This window comes from Gopherus flavomarginatus, chromosome 2, assembly GCF_025201925.1.
Source record: "Gopherus flavomarginatus isolate rGopFla2 chromosome 2, rGopFla2.mat.asm, whole genome shotgun sequence".
Lineage (NCBI taxonomy): Eukaryota > Metazoa > Chordata > Testudines > Testudinidae > Gopherus > Gopherus flavomarginatus.
The window spans coordinates 265,078,178-265,095,504 of record NC_066618.1 but is presented as its reverse complement, the minus strand read 5'-3'; the positions used below and the strand labels follow the sequence as shown (position 1 = coordinate 265,095,504).

Here is a 17,327-nt window from a genome sequence, read left to right as displayed (position 1 = left end):
TCTGCACAAGGGAAGACTGAGGGGGGATTTGATAGCTGCTTTCAACTACCGGAAAGGGGATTCCAAAGAGGATGGATTTAGACTGTTCTCAGTGGTACCACATGACAGAACAAGGAGTAATGGTCTCAAGTTGCAGTGGGGGAGGTTTAGGTTGTATATTAGGAAAATCTTTTTCACTAGGAGGGTGGTGAAGCACTGGAATGGGTTACGTAGGGAGGTGCTGGAATCTCCTTCCTTAGAGGTTCTTAATGTCAGGCTTGACAAAGCCCTGGCTGGGATGATTTAGTTGGGGATTGGTCCTGCTTTGAGCAGGGGGTTGGATTAGATGATCTCCTGAGGTCCCTTCCAAACTTGATATTCTATGATTCTATGAGCTTATTACATAAAAACCTCTAGTTTTAGCCATAACAGCTGCAAAGAAAACTTGAAAAATTGAACCCTAAAGACTCAAAAAACTAGAATGGAACATATATTATCTTTAAATATCACAATTTTTATTCAGTGTTGTGATTTCAGAGCCTGACTCATGATTTTTGTATCCTCAGAGTTGACAATACTGCTGCTTATAGTGGGCTCTCACTTTCCTAGGTCTTCCTCTCCACCTAACTCCTCTGCTGTCCATTCTTGTCCTCACTAAGGAGAACAGTAATGGCTCTAGTCACTCCTTCCCCACTCCTTTTAAAGGATAAGTAGCAATTCAGCTGTTATAGGTCCTGTAAAAGAACTCTGCTTCCTTCCCTACACTCCCCTCCTGAAAAATGGGGTGAGTGAAGGGCTGCTGAATAGTTATTCTCCCTCATCACCTACTACTAAAAACAGCAGCAATTATATGAAAGATGAAATTCGCAGAAGAAATAAGAGGTACACAGCCTTGAGAAAAGTACTGAACAACATAGATATTAATCACTACATAAACAGTTCTCCAATGTTTAGTCATTACATCCTTATATTCTTATCACACCCTTTTTGGTATGGGAGAACAGTGCTTGAACTCTCACAAGTTTGTCTTCTAAAATCAATGCTGCATTTGATTAAGCTAAGATCAGGATCTCAGAGCATCGAATGCAAGCTAACGAAAATCTTTAATTTTCAAACTACCTTTTGCCCAAGAAAAAAAAAGAATGCTAAAATATTTGAGTTTCTGTAACTTCTGGAACAGTTTTTTGAATGTAGTGATAAACCACCCCTCATCTGTAGGCAATGTGAGTTGACAGGGATCTTAGAAGCTAACATGGAAAGAAAATGGATATGGAGAATAAACAGTAATTTAGGAAAAATATAATAGGTAGTTTGAAATGAGTAAGATAAGGTATTTTTTTACATGTATGGCACCATTCCATTTCCTTTAACACTTAGTATTTTTTGTGCAGTACATAGTTTACATGCACTGGTAAAATAATTATCTATATTCAAATGGTAAACATCTAAAATTAATTTTTTACCATCACGAAGTGTTCAAATATATTGAGGGGACAAAAGAGGGGAAGGTATGTGAGATGGGATATGATAAAATATACAGGACAAGTAAGATGATAAAATCCACAGGACACATAAAATGAAAAAATAACAGAGAGAAAAGCAGTAGAAGAGACAGACCTGAGTTTCTTCTTCTTGATGATTCCACTTCTTCTGTGATCACATCATATAATGGACAGACATAGACAAAGGAGATGGGCGTGAGTGGATGTGCTCAGAAGGTAAAAACTGACACTGAGGGAAAGGGCTGAAAATTGTTTTAAAGAGAAGTTTGTTGTGCAGAGTTAGTATATGGGGGTAAAATAACACAGCAGACACCAAAAGGAAAAAGAAAGCTGAGAAAGAACTGATTAAACTACTATTGAAGAAAAAGAACCAGAAAGACAGAGGTAGTATAAGAGATGAGGAAATAACAAATGTTACAGTTGACTGCAATGCCAGTCCAGGCAGCGAAGCTGAGGAAAGACTTGGTTAGAAAAAGGCAGGCTAATTAGCAGTTACCACTTTGTTCATGACATGGATTAAGCTTCTTGAAATAATATCTATTTAAAAGCAAGTAACGTTTTTCTTTCTTTAACTGAACCTTAAAGATAACAAACCCTGATTTCATTCTTAAATTGCCAACATTGGGAACTGTATTATTAAAGTGTTTTAATTCTTTCTTTTCCTTTCTTATTTATGCTGAACCAAACTTCAGTTTATCCAAAATTACAGATTAATAACTGGAAAAGGACAAAAGCCCAATATTTTCCAGAATTCACATAACACACCCTGCAAATAATCTGTGTTATCATAACATTGTGCTATTGCAATATTATCCAGCCCAAACTGTAGAACAAGGACAATAAAAACAGAATATATAATTATTTTCTCTCACATTCAAATGAGTAGATAACATTCTGGTCCCCTCATTTGTAAACCAATTATATATGATTTACAGTACAGGATATTTATATAAGTCAAGTGCATGAAGCAACTGTGTACTGTACCTTACATTAAAATGTAGCATTCAAAATCATTCACTGCCATTTAAGATATGAATATATTTTGGGGAGAGTTTCACTCAGTGTATTATATGTCTATTTCCAGTTAGAGGGTGGAGGGAAGTCATATTCAAAGGTAGTGGAAATTACACAAATGTTGGTGACCTGCCAACATCAGCAACATAAATGCATTCTTGTCTTCCAAAATGTAAGCAGAGCCAAAATATTCTGGCCTAGCTTTAACTTGCAATCCATACTGATCCTGAGACTCTCCTCATATATTCATCCCCCAATCAGAATTCATCTGCAGACACTATATAAAGAATCCCAGAAAAGCTTGGGAAGTTGTTTTGCAATCAGCATTGTCATTCCAAAAAAAATTTATATAAATTGGAACACATCTGCATAAGTCAATAAATTGAAAATGATGCTAAAGACAAAACTTAATGTTACCAGCAAACACTTAAACAAAAAAACACCAGAGCAGCTGAAAGCTCTGATAAGGACTGTTATGTACCTACATTTTGAAAAGGTAAAATGTTAGGATGAGTATGTATCCTTCAAGATAGGAAAGACATATATGTCATAAACCAAGATATGAACAAATAAATACAAAAGCTCAGCTTTTCCTAGGTACTAGATATCCTGTATTGGCAATATGCGAACATAATTGCCACAACCATATAAAAAAGTCCAACTTTGTTAAGCTCTTTGAACATGTTTTATGTTGTATTCACATATCTCTGGAACCCACACTATTAACTCAACTAAAAGTATTATTAGAAAGTGTTAAAATGAATATGGAAAATATAATCTCTCTCAACCTCCTTATATTTTTCATTGATTATTTTTAATATCCAGCCATTTGCTTATCTTAGGAAAAAAAAACTTGCAGTTGGTCAAATCTCTCTTTAAGAGGTAGTGAAGGGGATTTTGGCCTGAGTAAGGAATAAAGCCCCAGTTTTGCGATGGGATCTACCTATGAGAACTTCCAGCAAACAGGACTCTGTGTGGGTGTAAGAGTCCACGAGAGAAGCTCCTTTTGCAGGATCAGGTATATGATTTAGGCCCAAATGATCAATATCTAGCTTCAATAATATTAATAATGTTGTTCTTGGGCAACAAATTGTCATGAACATTTGTGTGTATTTTATTTACTGTATATACTCATTCATTAGCCCGTTCATTTATAAGCCGACCCCCCAAGATGGTTAGGTAAAAACAGGGCTGGTGCAACCATTTAGGCGACCGCCACTAGGATTTGGGGGGCATCATTTTCTTTGCAAGCAACCACGGTGGCTGGATCTTCGGCAGCCCCAATCGCTGCCGGCATTTAGGCGGAGGGAGCTGGGGCAGGGGAGCGCGGGGAGGGCTGCCTGCAGCAAGTAAGTGGGGGGCGGAGGTACTTGGGGAGGAAGCGGGGCAGGGGTGAGCTGGGGCTGGGGGGAGTGCCTCAGGGTGAGCACCTCAGGGCGGAGAGGGGGAGCTGCCGTGGGGGGGGCACCTCAGGGCGAGGGTGCTGGGGGGGGGAGGGTGCAAGGTGGAAGTTTTGCCTAGGGGGCAAAACATCCTTGCACCAGCCCTGGGTAAAAATAGCAAAAACTGTATGACCCTATATTTCAGGGATTGGCAAAGTTTGGATCCTGGCCGTCAGGGTAAGCCACTGGCAAGTTGGGACCTTTTGTTTACTTGAGGCATTCACAGGTATGGAGCCCCTCAGCTCCCTGTGGCCGCAGTTAGCTGTTCCCAGCCAATGGGAGCTGTGGGAAATGGCGCCACTTCCCACAGTTCCCATTGGCTGGAAACGGCGAATCGTGGACACAGGGAGTTGAGGGGCTCCATGCCTGCAGACACTCCAGGTAAACAAAATAACAATGTATTCGATATTCAATTCAATGATTCCATAGAGTTTAAAATCATCAAATTTTGGTGTAGACCCATGTATAAGCCGACCCCTGCTCTTTGATGCATCACTTTTTTACCAAACATATTCAGCTTATGAACTTATATATATGGTAAATTTTAACAATCCAACAGTGTCATCATCAATTAAGTGAAACAAATTTTAACAGTACAAATGTAGTGTTATTCTTCTGCTTCTGTTACAAGACAGAATGTATTAGAAGCCCAATATTAACACAAGCCTGGCAGGAAAATTTTAAAAAAGTTATTTGTTTACTTGAGGATACCTGTCAGCTAGTGTCTCAAGAACTCAGAAGATTTTGCCATTGGTAATATTTTACTTTTTGATAATGACTGATTCGTAAAAGTTCTGTAGCAGCTAAATTAATAGTGCTATTAGGACTTCCTTCTACTGATGGTTAACTGAAAGGGGTTGGTGTGTTGCCATGCCATAACTTTTAGTGAGTAATCTATGAATATTTATAGCAGTTTCCTTTTAAGAAGCTATGCCATACATCCCAAAAAGTAGAGTTTTAAAACTCTCTCTATTTCTTTTAATCTAACAAATTAAATATTTGTTGATACAATTTATTAGCATCTGAGAGCAAAATTATGGGGTGAAAGGCTGTTAAATTTGCATGGTAGTAATAGCAGTTGGTTCATTTACATAGTCATTGCTTTAGTAAGGAACTAGCATTTATTTGGATCTATTGTTCATTCTGATGTGGAACAATGCTAAGTATAAATGCTTATTGCACAGAAATTAGGAAACAAGTGAGTGTCTTCTACTGAATATATTTATAAAGAAAAGTAATGCCAATTATTGTACCATAAATTTGAATAAAACAAAAAAGTTAATTGATTATTCTTTTATCTTGTTCTGACACAAAATTCTGTAATGTTTTTCATGACAAATAAAATGTGAATTACTATAGAAAAGTATTTAATTAAAGGTATCAATCTCAGTTCACAAATAACTCTATCTGAAACTTTGCATATTACTGAGGTCAAACTTTGCTTTAACCTGCCACAAGGCAGGATAATTACACCATTTAGATATGCCCATATTAAACACTAATGGTAGTACAGGGCACAGAAGTAAAGGACTAATATCTTCCCCTCCAGACAGATTTTGATTCCAATATTCTTTGCTCCTCACATACACTGATCTTCCATTGTATCTTGAGGCTCAGCAGCCTCTGTGGATCCCAGCTGTGCAGTGCTTCATTGCCTGATGCTGTCCTCATAATATCATTAATTGCGTTTTGAAGCACAGTGTCCTGTTCAAAATCCTATAACATGGAGAAAATTCTAGGAAAGGGATGATTCAGGATTTTGTATGTCTCATAAATGCATTTGATTAGCACACATCTAACTGGATGGGGAGAATAGAGGTAAGTGGCACCCTACCTCTAGGTCTCAAGAAAGGCAGCTGGTCCCTGAGGCCATGTGAACTGTGAAAAGGTGGGGATAGTGTAGGTGATCTGGGAGTAGGTAAGAGCAGGGAGATAATTATTAGAGGAGGAGTCTGGAGAATAGCAGTCAATTACAATGAAGTGGGAATAAAAACCAGGTTTCAGTATAATCTCCCTGTCAAACAGAGACAAAACCAGATAATAATTATTTTAGACCCTCTTTGTAAGTATACTAAATCCAAGACTCAAACTTACAGTTGTTTTTCCAATTATATAAGATCCTTACTACTAAAGACGAGTTCTTTAAAGTTCAGGATCATCTACCGACAATCATTACAGCAGACTGGACAGCGACTGTGATTTTTTTGCACAAAACAATAATCAAAGCACTATGATGTAAAAACCCCCACAAAGAACAAGGAATTGGAAGACTGTATTTTCTAGTTTTACCTTTCAAAGTAAATATATGACTAGATAAAAACAGAATAGGAATATAGAGAACCTGCAGACACTCCTTTACATAGATAAGGGCAATAGATAGAAAGGAGGTTGGGAAACACATAAAAGAACAACCTTAAAATAATTTGGGTGCATTATCTCTGTATTGCATGAAAAATATCCAGTGTGCATCAAACTTACTGCTTTACAAATCTCAAGAGATATAACTGATCACAGAATATAAGAAATACAAATGCAGAAATACTGCAGTTATGATTTTGTTCCTTTAAACCAAGTTCAGATTATATGTTTATATAAAAAAACAGAAAGAATTTTCAAACAGTCTATTGCCATTACACACTGAGGGACTTTTTGAAATCCAGTTAATAAAAAGTATGTCATTGATCTGGGCTGAGAAGATGGTAGATAACTGCCACCAACAGGTCATCTAATTTAAGTTATTAAAATTCTAATTCTGCCTCAGAAAATAAACTTTTCATGGTATGTTACCACATTTATATACAATCTACTTGCACTATAGGGTACATTAGCTATTTTGAATCCAAGTAATTGCTGTCATAAAGTTGATCTTTCTGATCTAATCCTACTCCCAGAGATGACAGTGGACTCAACTTGGGATAGAATCAGGCCTTCCATGGGCCTATGATAAGAGCGTTCACAAGAATTCTGTCCAAAGCAGCAGTCAGAAATGGAGTTAGGAATAACTATACACAAAAAAAGAACGCAACATCAGACAGTTGGTCTGTCATGCATACAGAGTCCAACAAGCTATATGTGTGGTATGCTGTAAAATTCCTTCCTGACCTCTGTACAAGTTCCATTTAAACTCAGAAGCCCAAGATTCCATGCATTTCATATTTGATTGTTGCTGCTGCTTATTTGAAGTACTATAACTTAGAGCTGTGGGTTATTAAGAAATCCAAATAAATATAAAAATCAATAAATTAATGGAGAATTTGTTTTAAGTTTGCTGCCCTGGAGCAGCAAGGAACCACCGAGTGGTTTTTGATAATGCCCTTTCTCATTCTGAGCAGAACGGGGCAAATAATTGATTTTTTTAGTTTACTGGCAGTTCTGAAACGTTGAAAAAATAAGTGTTGGAGAAAATAATAAGTAAACTTCAGGTTGAACTAAACATTTTGCTTGACACAAAACATTTAATTTCTAAGCATTTTTAAAGGACTTGATTCACAACCCGCCTGGAGTAGTAAGTAGCATTGCTACTGCCCTTATGAGCTTTAGCCCTCAGCAGGGATGGAGGAGACCGAGGTTCAATTCCCCCAGACTACCTAATGTGGAAAAGGATTTGAACAGGGATCTCCTATGTTGCAGGAAAGTTCTCTACCTACTGAGATAGTCTGATATGGGTCCCTCTCAATCTCTCTTGTAGAAGCCGTTCCACTATTTATAAATAAACTTAAATAGCCATTGGAACAAGGACATAAAGTAAGGTCTCTCATTTCCCAAGTCAGGTGCCTTAACCAGGAGGCTACAGAATCATTCTCAGACCTTTTCTCTCTCTGGTCCAGTGACTAATTATTTATATAAAGTGGAACAGTTCAACGGGAAAGATTAAGAGAGATCCATACTAGAACATCCCATATCCCAGTGGCTAGGGCACTTTCCTGTAATGTGGCAGACCCATAGTCAAAATCCTTCTCCATATCAGACAGACAGGGGAACTGAATCTGATTCCCACATTCTAAGTGGATTCCCTAATTAATGGGCTGACACTAATCAGGGGGCTGCTGCCATCACCTCCTCTGGCTGTTTTGTGAATGGTCCCTCAGTCCTGAAATATACATAGGCCAAAACTATTCAGCATATCAAATTTGGGAATAGGTTTGGTGTCTGGAAAAATGCATTTTTGGTGAATTTATTATTTGCCAAAAAAAGTAGCCAGCTGTAATTCTGAGTACTTTAGTCGAACCAGCTCTTACTCTTCCCATGTTTAATAATCTTAATTTTTTAAATTGCTCCTACCATGTAAATCCTGCTATAAATTTTAATCACCTTCACTTTCTCTCATGACCTTTTCAATCTCTGCTGTACCTTCATTGCCTCCTCTATCCATAACTTCTCTCTTTCCCTTGTCATGATCCAATGGGCATGGTGTTATCAATGAACTCTTTTTCCCTTACAATTTCTGATCCCTACCTCTTCTCTTTCCCATCCATTTCCTTTGAATCCCAATCCATTGTGTTTTCCTTTATCCTCTCTAAGTGAACATTATCTGCTCCCCACCTTCTTTCCCATCAAGCTTTAATGGCTGGTGCCCTTTCTTCTCATTATTCTAAGCTGCTATTTTAGTACTGTAATTTCAATTTCAGTATCGGTTACCCTTTTGATTCTCCTGCCTCTCCACTTTCTTTCACTAACCTCCATGTTTAATCACCAATTTTTGATGGGATATTTTTCCCCAAACACTGTTCTCTCTATGTATAAATTTCTTCTGATCACCATTTGCTCTTTTCAATATTGCTCACTTCTCACTTCCAATCACATCCATCATTTGTATTCTTCGGTCTATCAAACTTTCCGACTTTTCTGCTGCTCTGTCCTTCTCCCACTCACTGCTACTGATGCCACTGTTTTTACTTTCAACTCTGTGTTCTCCACTCTCCTCTGACAGCAATCTTCCAACTGTTTAATCTCTAACCTTGACTCTTTCCCATCATTCATTACCTTCACATGTTTCTGAGATCTCTGCACCTTTGTACAAAATCCTGTAACAACACTGACTTCCCTCTCTTCTCTCAGTTTCAATTTCCTCCATTCTAAACAAATTGATGCCATCTCTCCGATGGACTTCCATGACACCAATCTCCACTTAAGAGCTGTATTCTTACATGGATTCTTTGTGCAATCTGTTGGGAAATATGTATGTCCCCCTCTGGATCAGGGCCTGCTCCCTACATGTGGCTCTGGGGAGGGCTTTCTGTGAGAGCCCAAGAAGGGGAGATGATGCCACAGAGGCACAGACCTTCTCCTTCTACATGTGAAGAATTTCTATATGCCTGGATCATGGGGATGAGTAAGGACATCAGGATTTAGTCAAATAAAAATAATAAACTTTCTTAATTCAAAGAATTAAAATTTGGACATTATATTTCAGATAGCTGATAAAATGTTCGGATGATACCTATTGTATTATTTTCTATCTTGTTTTTGCAAATGCAAGCATCCTATTTTCTATTTTAATTGTTGCTACACAATGGACAGATAAACGGTAGTCTCATTTTAAAATCCTTCTGCATGATATTTTCTACACACAGTTGGGAAATACATCCAAACCAGAAGAAACAATTTAAATGCAATCACTAAATGTACTGAGCTATCCATGACTCCTAAGATTTCTGTCTCTCTTAGTTCAGACATTCAGCATATATGAATTTAGACTATTTTTGTGAATGTTCATTATCTTTCTCTTTTTCTAGCTAAATTCAGTCTACCACTGTGCTACCTCTTCTAAATAATTAAAAACACATTAAAAAATATTGCTCCCCAAAAATGACAATTGGGACTCCCAACTTTTAACTTCTTTGTACACTGAAAGGCAGAAATCCACTTCAATTACTCTTTGCTGAATTGCTTTTTAATAAATGCTAAGACTTTCCCTCCCACCCAGAGATTATTCATGTTCCTTAATTGTGGCTTGTAAACTATGAGTGCTTGTGGCAAGGTCTACATCTTTGATTAAATGCTGCAATTTCCTTGACAGAGAAAGATGAAGGAAACCAGTCCTGGTTATTGCTGTACTTTACCATATAATAGCAGGTAGAGATACAACAGGATCCTGATTGCCCAATTTACTAATAAAAACAGGGAGAAATCCAAATATCAGCTTTGTTTGGATATCTCATCTGGATACTTTATGAATCACTTTTACCATGTCTGGATTGAGCTTTAACTAGCTAGACCTCATTAAATCCCCAATTTTGTCTGGACACTGTGAAATCTGAAAGACTGCACAATCCATATAATCATTTCTGTGTCACGTTACTCATATCACTGACATATTACTGGCTTGGTAATCTAAACACTTCAATCTCTCCTCCAGTTGCTTCACATACACATTGAACAAAAAAGATGAAATAATGGGGACCTGCAGTATCAGCCAAAGAGAGCTGCTGGGATCAGATGATACTATCCTTTGGTCTCTTTCGCAGAGTACAGACCCACATCACCCCTTCACAACTCTTGATCTATCCTTGCCAGAGAGTACAACAATATCAACAATACATCATGAGATATAGTATTAAAGGCAACTGACAGATCTAAAGTAAACAACTGGCCACTTAGTTTTTGTCCATTGTCAAGAGATCATTGACAGATGATCATCGATAAAACAGTTCTATGTCTGTATCATTATTAGTTCTAAAACCAGGGGATCCAGGAAATCTGAGAATCAAGAGCTTCTTCAGCACAACTTTACCAATTACCTTCCAAAAAATGGAACAGTAGAGATAGGGCAATACTGGCAAGATTACCAATCCGGGCATCTTGCCCTACTTTATTTCCATCAACATAGGGTATACTTTCCATCAACATAGGGTACATTTTTTTTTATTTTATATTTTTATACCTATTCTCTGTCCACATACCACTAACTTTTCCTCACACTCCTGAGAGTAATAAACCAGGCATAAGTTACTACCTCTCAATGCAGAGGACTATGCCCAGTGGTTAACATTGCTCCCAAACATAACCTCCACTCATACTTAATGTAGAGAACAAAAGACTGAGGCTCTGTCCCTTTCCTTGCACTGCACAAGAAAATTGAGGATTCAAGGCCTCAGAATGTGATTCCTGACACTGAAACTCTGACCCACCTGCCTTCATGCTTCATCCATCAAAGCTCAGAAGGAAGCAGTGTTTACAGCAGAAGCCACTATATCAATAGTTAAGTACAAAAGGTGAATACTGTATTGCATCAGGTTGTTGACTCAGTGGTGCACTGATTGTGGAACATTCTCTCACAGAGCCATGAAACCATTTAAAATAAGGCAGTACACTAGCCTTGAGTTGTTATGGTTCTTGCTTACCTATATCAATATTTCTGCCATTCTGCATTTAATTTCTTTCAAAACCCCTAGGTAAATACTATCTACTCTTGGTGATTTACTGAACAATAGCCACCAAATTACCACATAACGTAGAGATTTCAATTTATGTTAAAAAACTCCATTGATTTACCATTAGGAATACCTTAGGTATAGGAATTTCCCCATCTTCTTCTATAGTAGAGACTGATCCATTTACTTCCTTTCATTTCTCCACATTTTTATTATAATCTTCACTTGTCCCCAAATACCCTTGCTAGACTCTAAAGCATTTCTAGTCAAACATGCATCTGGCTTCTAATGCTTTTATAGGCTTTCTCAAATTATATTTCTTGTGATTCTGAGCTATTTCTTTTTATTTCATCTCTTTACCTTTTTACTTACAATGTTCCCTCACCTGACCCAATTCATGATTCACTCTCTCTCTCTCTATATATATATATCTATAAAAAATTCAACTGGGATTTCTAGTTTTAAAAAATATGCTTTATAAACAACAATAACACCATGGTCCATGTGACCATGTAGGTTATATTGTCATCCTGCACAAATTGGACTAGATTCATTATGCCAGAGCTGGCTATGGCACAGGGTCCTTAGCAATGGAAAGTCCAACAAGAGGGGGCTGCAGCAGTGTTAAAGTGCCCACAATCTCCCCAATGCCAGCAGTCCTGCAGATAGTCCAATGTAGCCACAAATCAGATGGCCTGGCCAGGGACTGTGTTGAATTAGTGGCTCCCTGCTGCAGCCTGAGCAGCCTCAGTTCCTAAAGCGTTCTTGGTAAAAAATTAAAGCCACTCCTACCTAAAGGCTGAATCCCATCTTGGAAAGTTTCAGGAAATCTGCATCCCTTCTGAAGTACAGGGGTTCCTGGCAAGATAACTCCACTGTATGTATATATGGCGGGTTGGTGATTTTCTAATGGCATACAGTCTACAGGGGCTTCTACACCACCTCTCCTCTCAGCTTAGTGCACAAAGGGTGGGCTGAAAAAGGGGGACAGTCACAGTGCTCCTATGCTGTCTCTGTGCCAATACTGGGCTATAGCTTTGGTCCATTGTAGCCATTATCAGTAAGGTAAATTAGAACAGTCTTTAGGCTATTTTATCGTGTCAGGCATTGGCCTTGCACACAGAAGCCAAAGGATTGCGGGTGTGCAAAACATGAATTTTATGCCACTTTTGTACCTATGCAGTTTAGCTAGATCTTTGGCAGTTGTGACCATGGATGTCTGAACAGACCATATGTACTCTCTGGGACATTCTTCAGATCAGGTAAAAATATTCCTGTGACCAACTGATAGATTTTGGAAAATATGACTCTACTTCAAAAAAATGCTATGTAAAAATGACAATTTCTTACTCCTCAGATCTGCTCCCTGTGTGTATTCTGAGTGTTGCCTGTTTCCTTTCATGACAAAAGTAAGATTTTCCTAGTTTTTACTCCTACTAATAGTAAAGAGACAATATAGACAATAGGGAATGTGAGCTACATTCTATTCTATTCACATATTAACAGAAATATTTACTAAGCTCCAAGTACAAGGCCATGTAATAGTTTGCCCTCACCTTCAGGGTGCCCCCTCATGCCTGGGCACATCATTGCAATGGTCTTTCCTCACTAGTGTCTCCAGTAGGCCATCTACCTTTGAGTACTTCTCAGCCCTCCAGCTGAGAAATGTCTAGTGCAGACCCCTTCTGGGGTAACAAAGTCCTAAAGAATCAATCTGACCTCTGGTCCCTGGGCTAAGCTAAACTCTTTCCTGGGGTCCCACTGCCTTTCCCCAGAATCTGTATTGATCACTTTCCCGCCCAGCCTACATCTTCCTGAGCCTCTAACCTCCAACTATCTTTGGCACTGGGGAAAGGCAGTGAGACAGGAGCTTCACAGGAGTTGCATGAACTCTCTCAGTCTATTTATGAGCCCCACACACCTGGTGAGTAATCATATGACCCTTCTTTAGTTCTTAGTCCCACCCTCTCTGGCTGACAAGTAACTATCTAATTTCTAACCAGGTGAAATGAAAGTGACTAAGTAGGCTCTTAACCATTTCTTGCCTGTGATGGGGGTTTCACCCCATCAAAGGCCAATACCATGCAAACCCTCTGAAGGTAAGAGTAAAATGTGTCACTGACAGCAGAATTTGACTTACCAAACTTTGTCATTGGTAATGATGCCTGAGAAGGAATGAATCTAGCTTGATTCTCAGAGCTCAGGTTAAGTTTACCAGACTAACCGTTAGAAAAAAAAATCATTTTTATGTGTAAAAGAGCAGAACTGAAATGGAAATCACTGACACACAGTAAATATAAAACCTCACAATGCGTCATTTAAAAGGCACTTTTCAGAACAAAACCACCTTTTAAGCCTTGGCTTGAGCTATCTTTCCACATTGTTATTTTTAAGTCATATTCCTGTAGACACCTCTTTAAGGTTCTGACACAATATAAGATTTTGTATAATAATTAATTTAAATGAGGTTAAAGATTATGTAATATCACAGTGATATGTGTAGAATCAGATCCTAAATAGATTAGATAGAACATATAAGATAAAATAGATAGCCACTCCTTGGGAAATAATACATAGGGGATCTTACCCAGATTAATTTAGTGAGTGTTGTTTAATCTCTTCATACAGAACAATATCATCCAGGTTAATTCTATCGGCCCATCTTATAAATATCTATGGAAAATAGTGAAAGCGTTTAAGTTTAGGGCATTACAAAATTAGTCCCTTTTCATTAATGATACTTTCAGAATTTGATTCTTACATCTTGGCTATGACAAAGACCTGGCTGAGATCAGGAAATTAGTTTGTGTCACTTAATGTTTATGTTCCACTAGTTATATTTTCTTTCATTATCCTAGAAATAAGGCCATTTCAGTGGTACAGCACAGGTTGCTCTACATCATTTCCATCTCCAATACTGTATTTTATCATCTTTGGTAAAGTTTGTTTAGATTTCTGACTGATTTTCTGCCGAAATCTCTGTTTCTCAAATGTGATGTGCTATATAAGGTGCAGATCATCCTGATTGTTATTCATTCCAATTACCTGAAATACTTATGTATTTTTTCAAGCATTTTTATATATTATTGCAGATATATTCTGTGAACAACATGCAGATGCTATCATTTTTAAATTTAATTAAAAATATTTCTACTTAAAACACATTAGAGATCATATTCTTGTCCTGGTTATTTCTGTAGGTTTTATCTTATTTTCTGATTACTTTTTGCTACTATATCAAATCTTTAATTTAAAAAAAAGTTTCTAGCATTTATTTATTTGTGCAGAAAATAATCTGAATGTGAACCAAGTGTAAACTGATGTAGTGCAGTGTTAATGAGTCTACAAAAAGACAACTTGAAAAAATACCTTTCAGAGAAGTGTGAACTGTCTCATTCATCAGAACAAATTGTTGATTCTGAAATCTAATTTTTGGCAATGTAGTAATTTTTCAGTGCTGATTAACAAAAACATTCAGCTCATGTGCTTATCCAAGATTTCTGGATGCAGAAATGGATGCTGAATTGGGGATCAGGGAAAGTCATTATTGTTAATTACTAAGATGGGGAATTAACAATTCAAGGCTCCCCAAAAATTCAAGTGAAGAAGTTCTCTGACCCATAAGGGGAAGACGAGAAAAAGTATCTCTTTCCCAGTACCAAATGCCTCAATCATTTCATGGATTCAAAAACCCAAACTAGATCACATTGTTCTTAATGTATGTCTCTTAATGAAACTACTCTTTATACAGCTGCAAAATCCTCCTACATTCCCCTGACAAATTCTAAAATGCGATTATGTGTAATCAATAAAAATTTTGTGTCATACTGAAATGAAAACTGAAGGCAATTAAAAACTGGAAAACATTCAGTAATTCTGTAATTGTACTGATATTCATATCAACCAAATCATACAAGGAATAACATACTGACTGAATTATTTATTTTTATATTTAACTAAATCTCCCTGGTTTTCAATTTACTGGGAGTTGACCTATGATCAAAAGATTATATGAGCAAAGAATATGTATGGCTAACTGGCTTCCCCTTCAGCAAACTCCCTGAATACAAATTCTCTTACATCATGTGCTGCTCACTCAACATCTCCCCTCCATATCTAAAATTTGTTGCATTCCTCCTCAAGAAATCAGAAGACGAGGACCCTCTCTCAACTAATATTTTATCACCAAAATCTCAGAGTCAATCCTAGTCATCAGTCCATAGAAACACAGTTACTTGCAATACTATTTAATTCAACCAAACATTCAGCAGCTTATTGTGGTCCTCCACCTTGGTCACGTGACCACCCAAGTTGGAGGACTGAAACAATCTGTTGAGTGTTTGGTTGAGTAACAGTGTCTAATGTAACTGCTTTGTTATTCACAGGGGGAATCCCCCAGTGATTGGCTAAGCTAGCTTTAGAGCAGCGTTGCAATAACAAAATAGTGCAAAACTGCTCAAATGCAGCCCAGAATCTGGTCTTACATTTTTAAAACCATTGAAAGGCTTCCTACATGCAGCTTCACAAATCTTGGTCTGTATTTCACTCTTTACACCATTCTTTACAGTTGTTGAGTATTTATTTCTTATCTGTCCTTCCATACAGTCTCATCATCATTGATGTGAGACCCTTCTCCTCTGCAGCTCCTACCATTTGGAACATCCTATACTATTTCTTCACCTTTCACTTTCTTGGCTTGTTTCAAATATGGACATCTATATTTCTCCCGGCTATTGATTTATCTTAATGTCTAACATCTGATGCTATTAATTAAAATTTAATTCTGCAAGTGCAGAGAATTTTGAGCTACAGTATGTTCGAAAGATGGTATGTGATGTCATATATTGGATTATACTAATAATGTAACCCAGTATTTTCTCATATAGCATCTTTTTAACATACTGTATCTCAAAATGCCCTCTTGATTGTAGAACTAAATGGTTAAACATCCATTTCATTTATTAATCTAAAACCTTTACCAGAAGATATATAAAGGGTATGTTCAGAATATTTAGCAGGCTCATATATTCAAAATTGTTAAAAAAAAATAGGATTGTTTTCCCAAAAATGTACATGTTTTACCCAGCTAATTTATTTTAGAATGTATATTTTATATTTGGGAACAGAACTCAGTTAGAAAATGCATAGGACTCATTTTGATGGGTCTTCGTAAGTCCTTACAACAACAAATCCCCCACTGAAAAGTAAGGACTAAATAAAAATGCAGTAAAACTCTCCCAAATGGCTCATAGCAGTCATCCAACAGACAGCAACAATTCTGTTGCACAAAGGCCAATCCAACAAACTTTTACTTGCATGAGTAGTGATGTGACTGACACCTGCCACATGTTGTTTATTCTCTCATACTCTCCCCAAGGGAGAAGTGTGTGCTGTGTAGTGTCTTGTTTGGGTAGGGTGTTTGTGTTTAGAAATGTGCCAGTGAGATTTGCAAAAGTCATTAGTTCCTGGGGTAATTCATTCCACAGTCTTAGACTAGCTCCTGAAAAAGTTCTGTCTTTTGCACAGAGGAGCTTTATCCATATTGCAGGTTAGGGTACACAGAACTAAGTATATTCTAAACTTTGAGTATGTGAGTAGACCCATTGAGCTCAATGCTATGCACATCTCTGTAGGATAGGGGCTACCTTTCCAAACCCAGATTTAAGAGTTCCTATCTTGGATACATGCAAAGAGTGGCACTGGAAAGACAGGAATGGTTGAGCCTTGTTTATGCTTTAAGCAACATCTGACATAGCAGGAAGGATTCTATTTCAGATCTTGGGGAGGTGAGTGTCCCACCTCCTTAGATGCAGTGTATACCTTGGTTGGGATTAACCAAGATAAGGATTGGCAGAACTCAGACTTGGATTCCTGAGACTCACACACATATATAAATCAATACAGAATTGAAACTAAAAAGCAAGCTAATGCTAATATTAAGCCAAATTATTTCTTTTTCTAATGCATGTGCAGTCTAACACAATTGCTTACACAAGTGGATCTACTTTTGCTAATCT

General features: G+C 37.5%; 1 protein-coding gene across 47 annotated transcripts in view; it reads right to left on the bottom strand.

Moving 5' to 3' along the window:
* The window catches only part of RIMS2 (regulating synaptic membrane exocytosis 2), an 885,358-nt gene that overhangs the window by 189,491 nt on the left and 678,540 nt on the right, over positions 1–17,327 (bottom strand). For 31 of the 47 annotated variants that reach the window (XM_050940563.1, XM_050940515.1, XM_050940516.1 and 28 more), the window contains one exon: positions 1,597–1,629. The exons of 14 other annotated variants lie outside the window; for them this stretch is intronic. In XM_050940563.1, the coding sequence (XP_050796520.1) occupies positions 1,597–1,629 (33 nt within the window). The remainder of the gene's footprint in view (positions 1–1,596; positions 1,630–17,327) is intronic. 2 more of the 47 variants (XM_050940527.1, XM_050940558.1) reach the window with 1 other exon arrangement.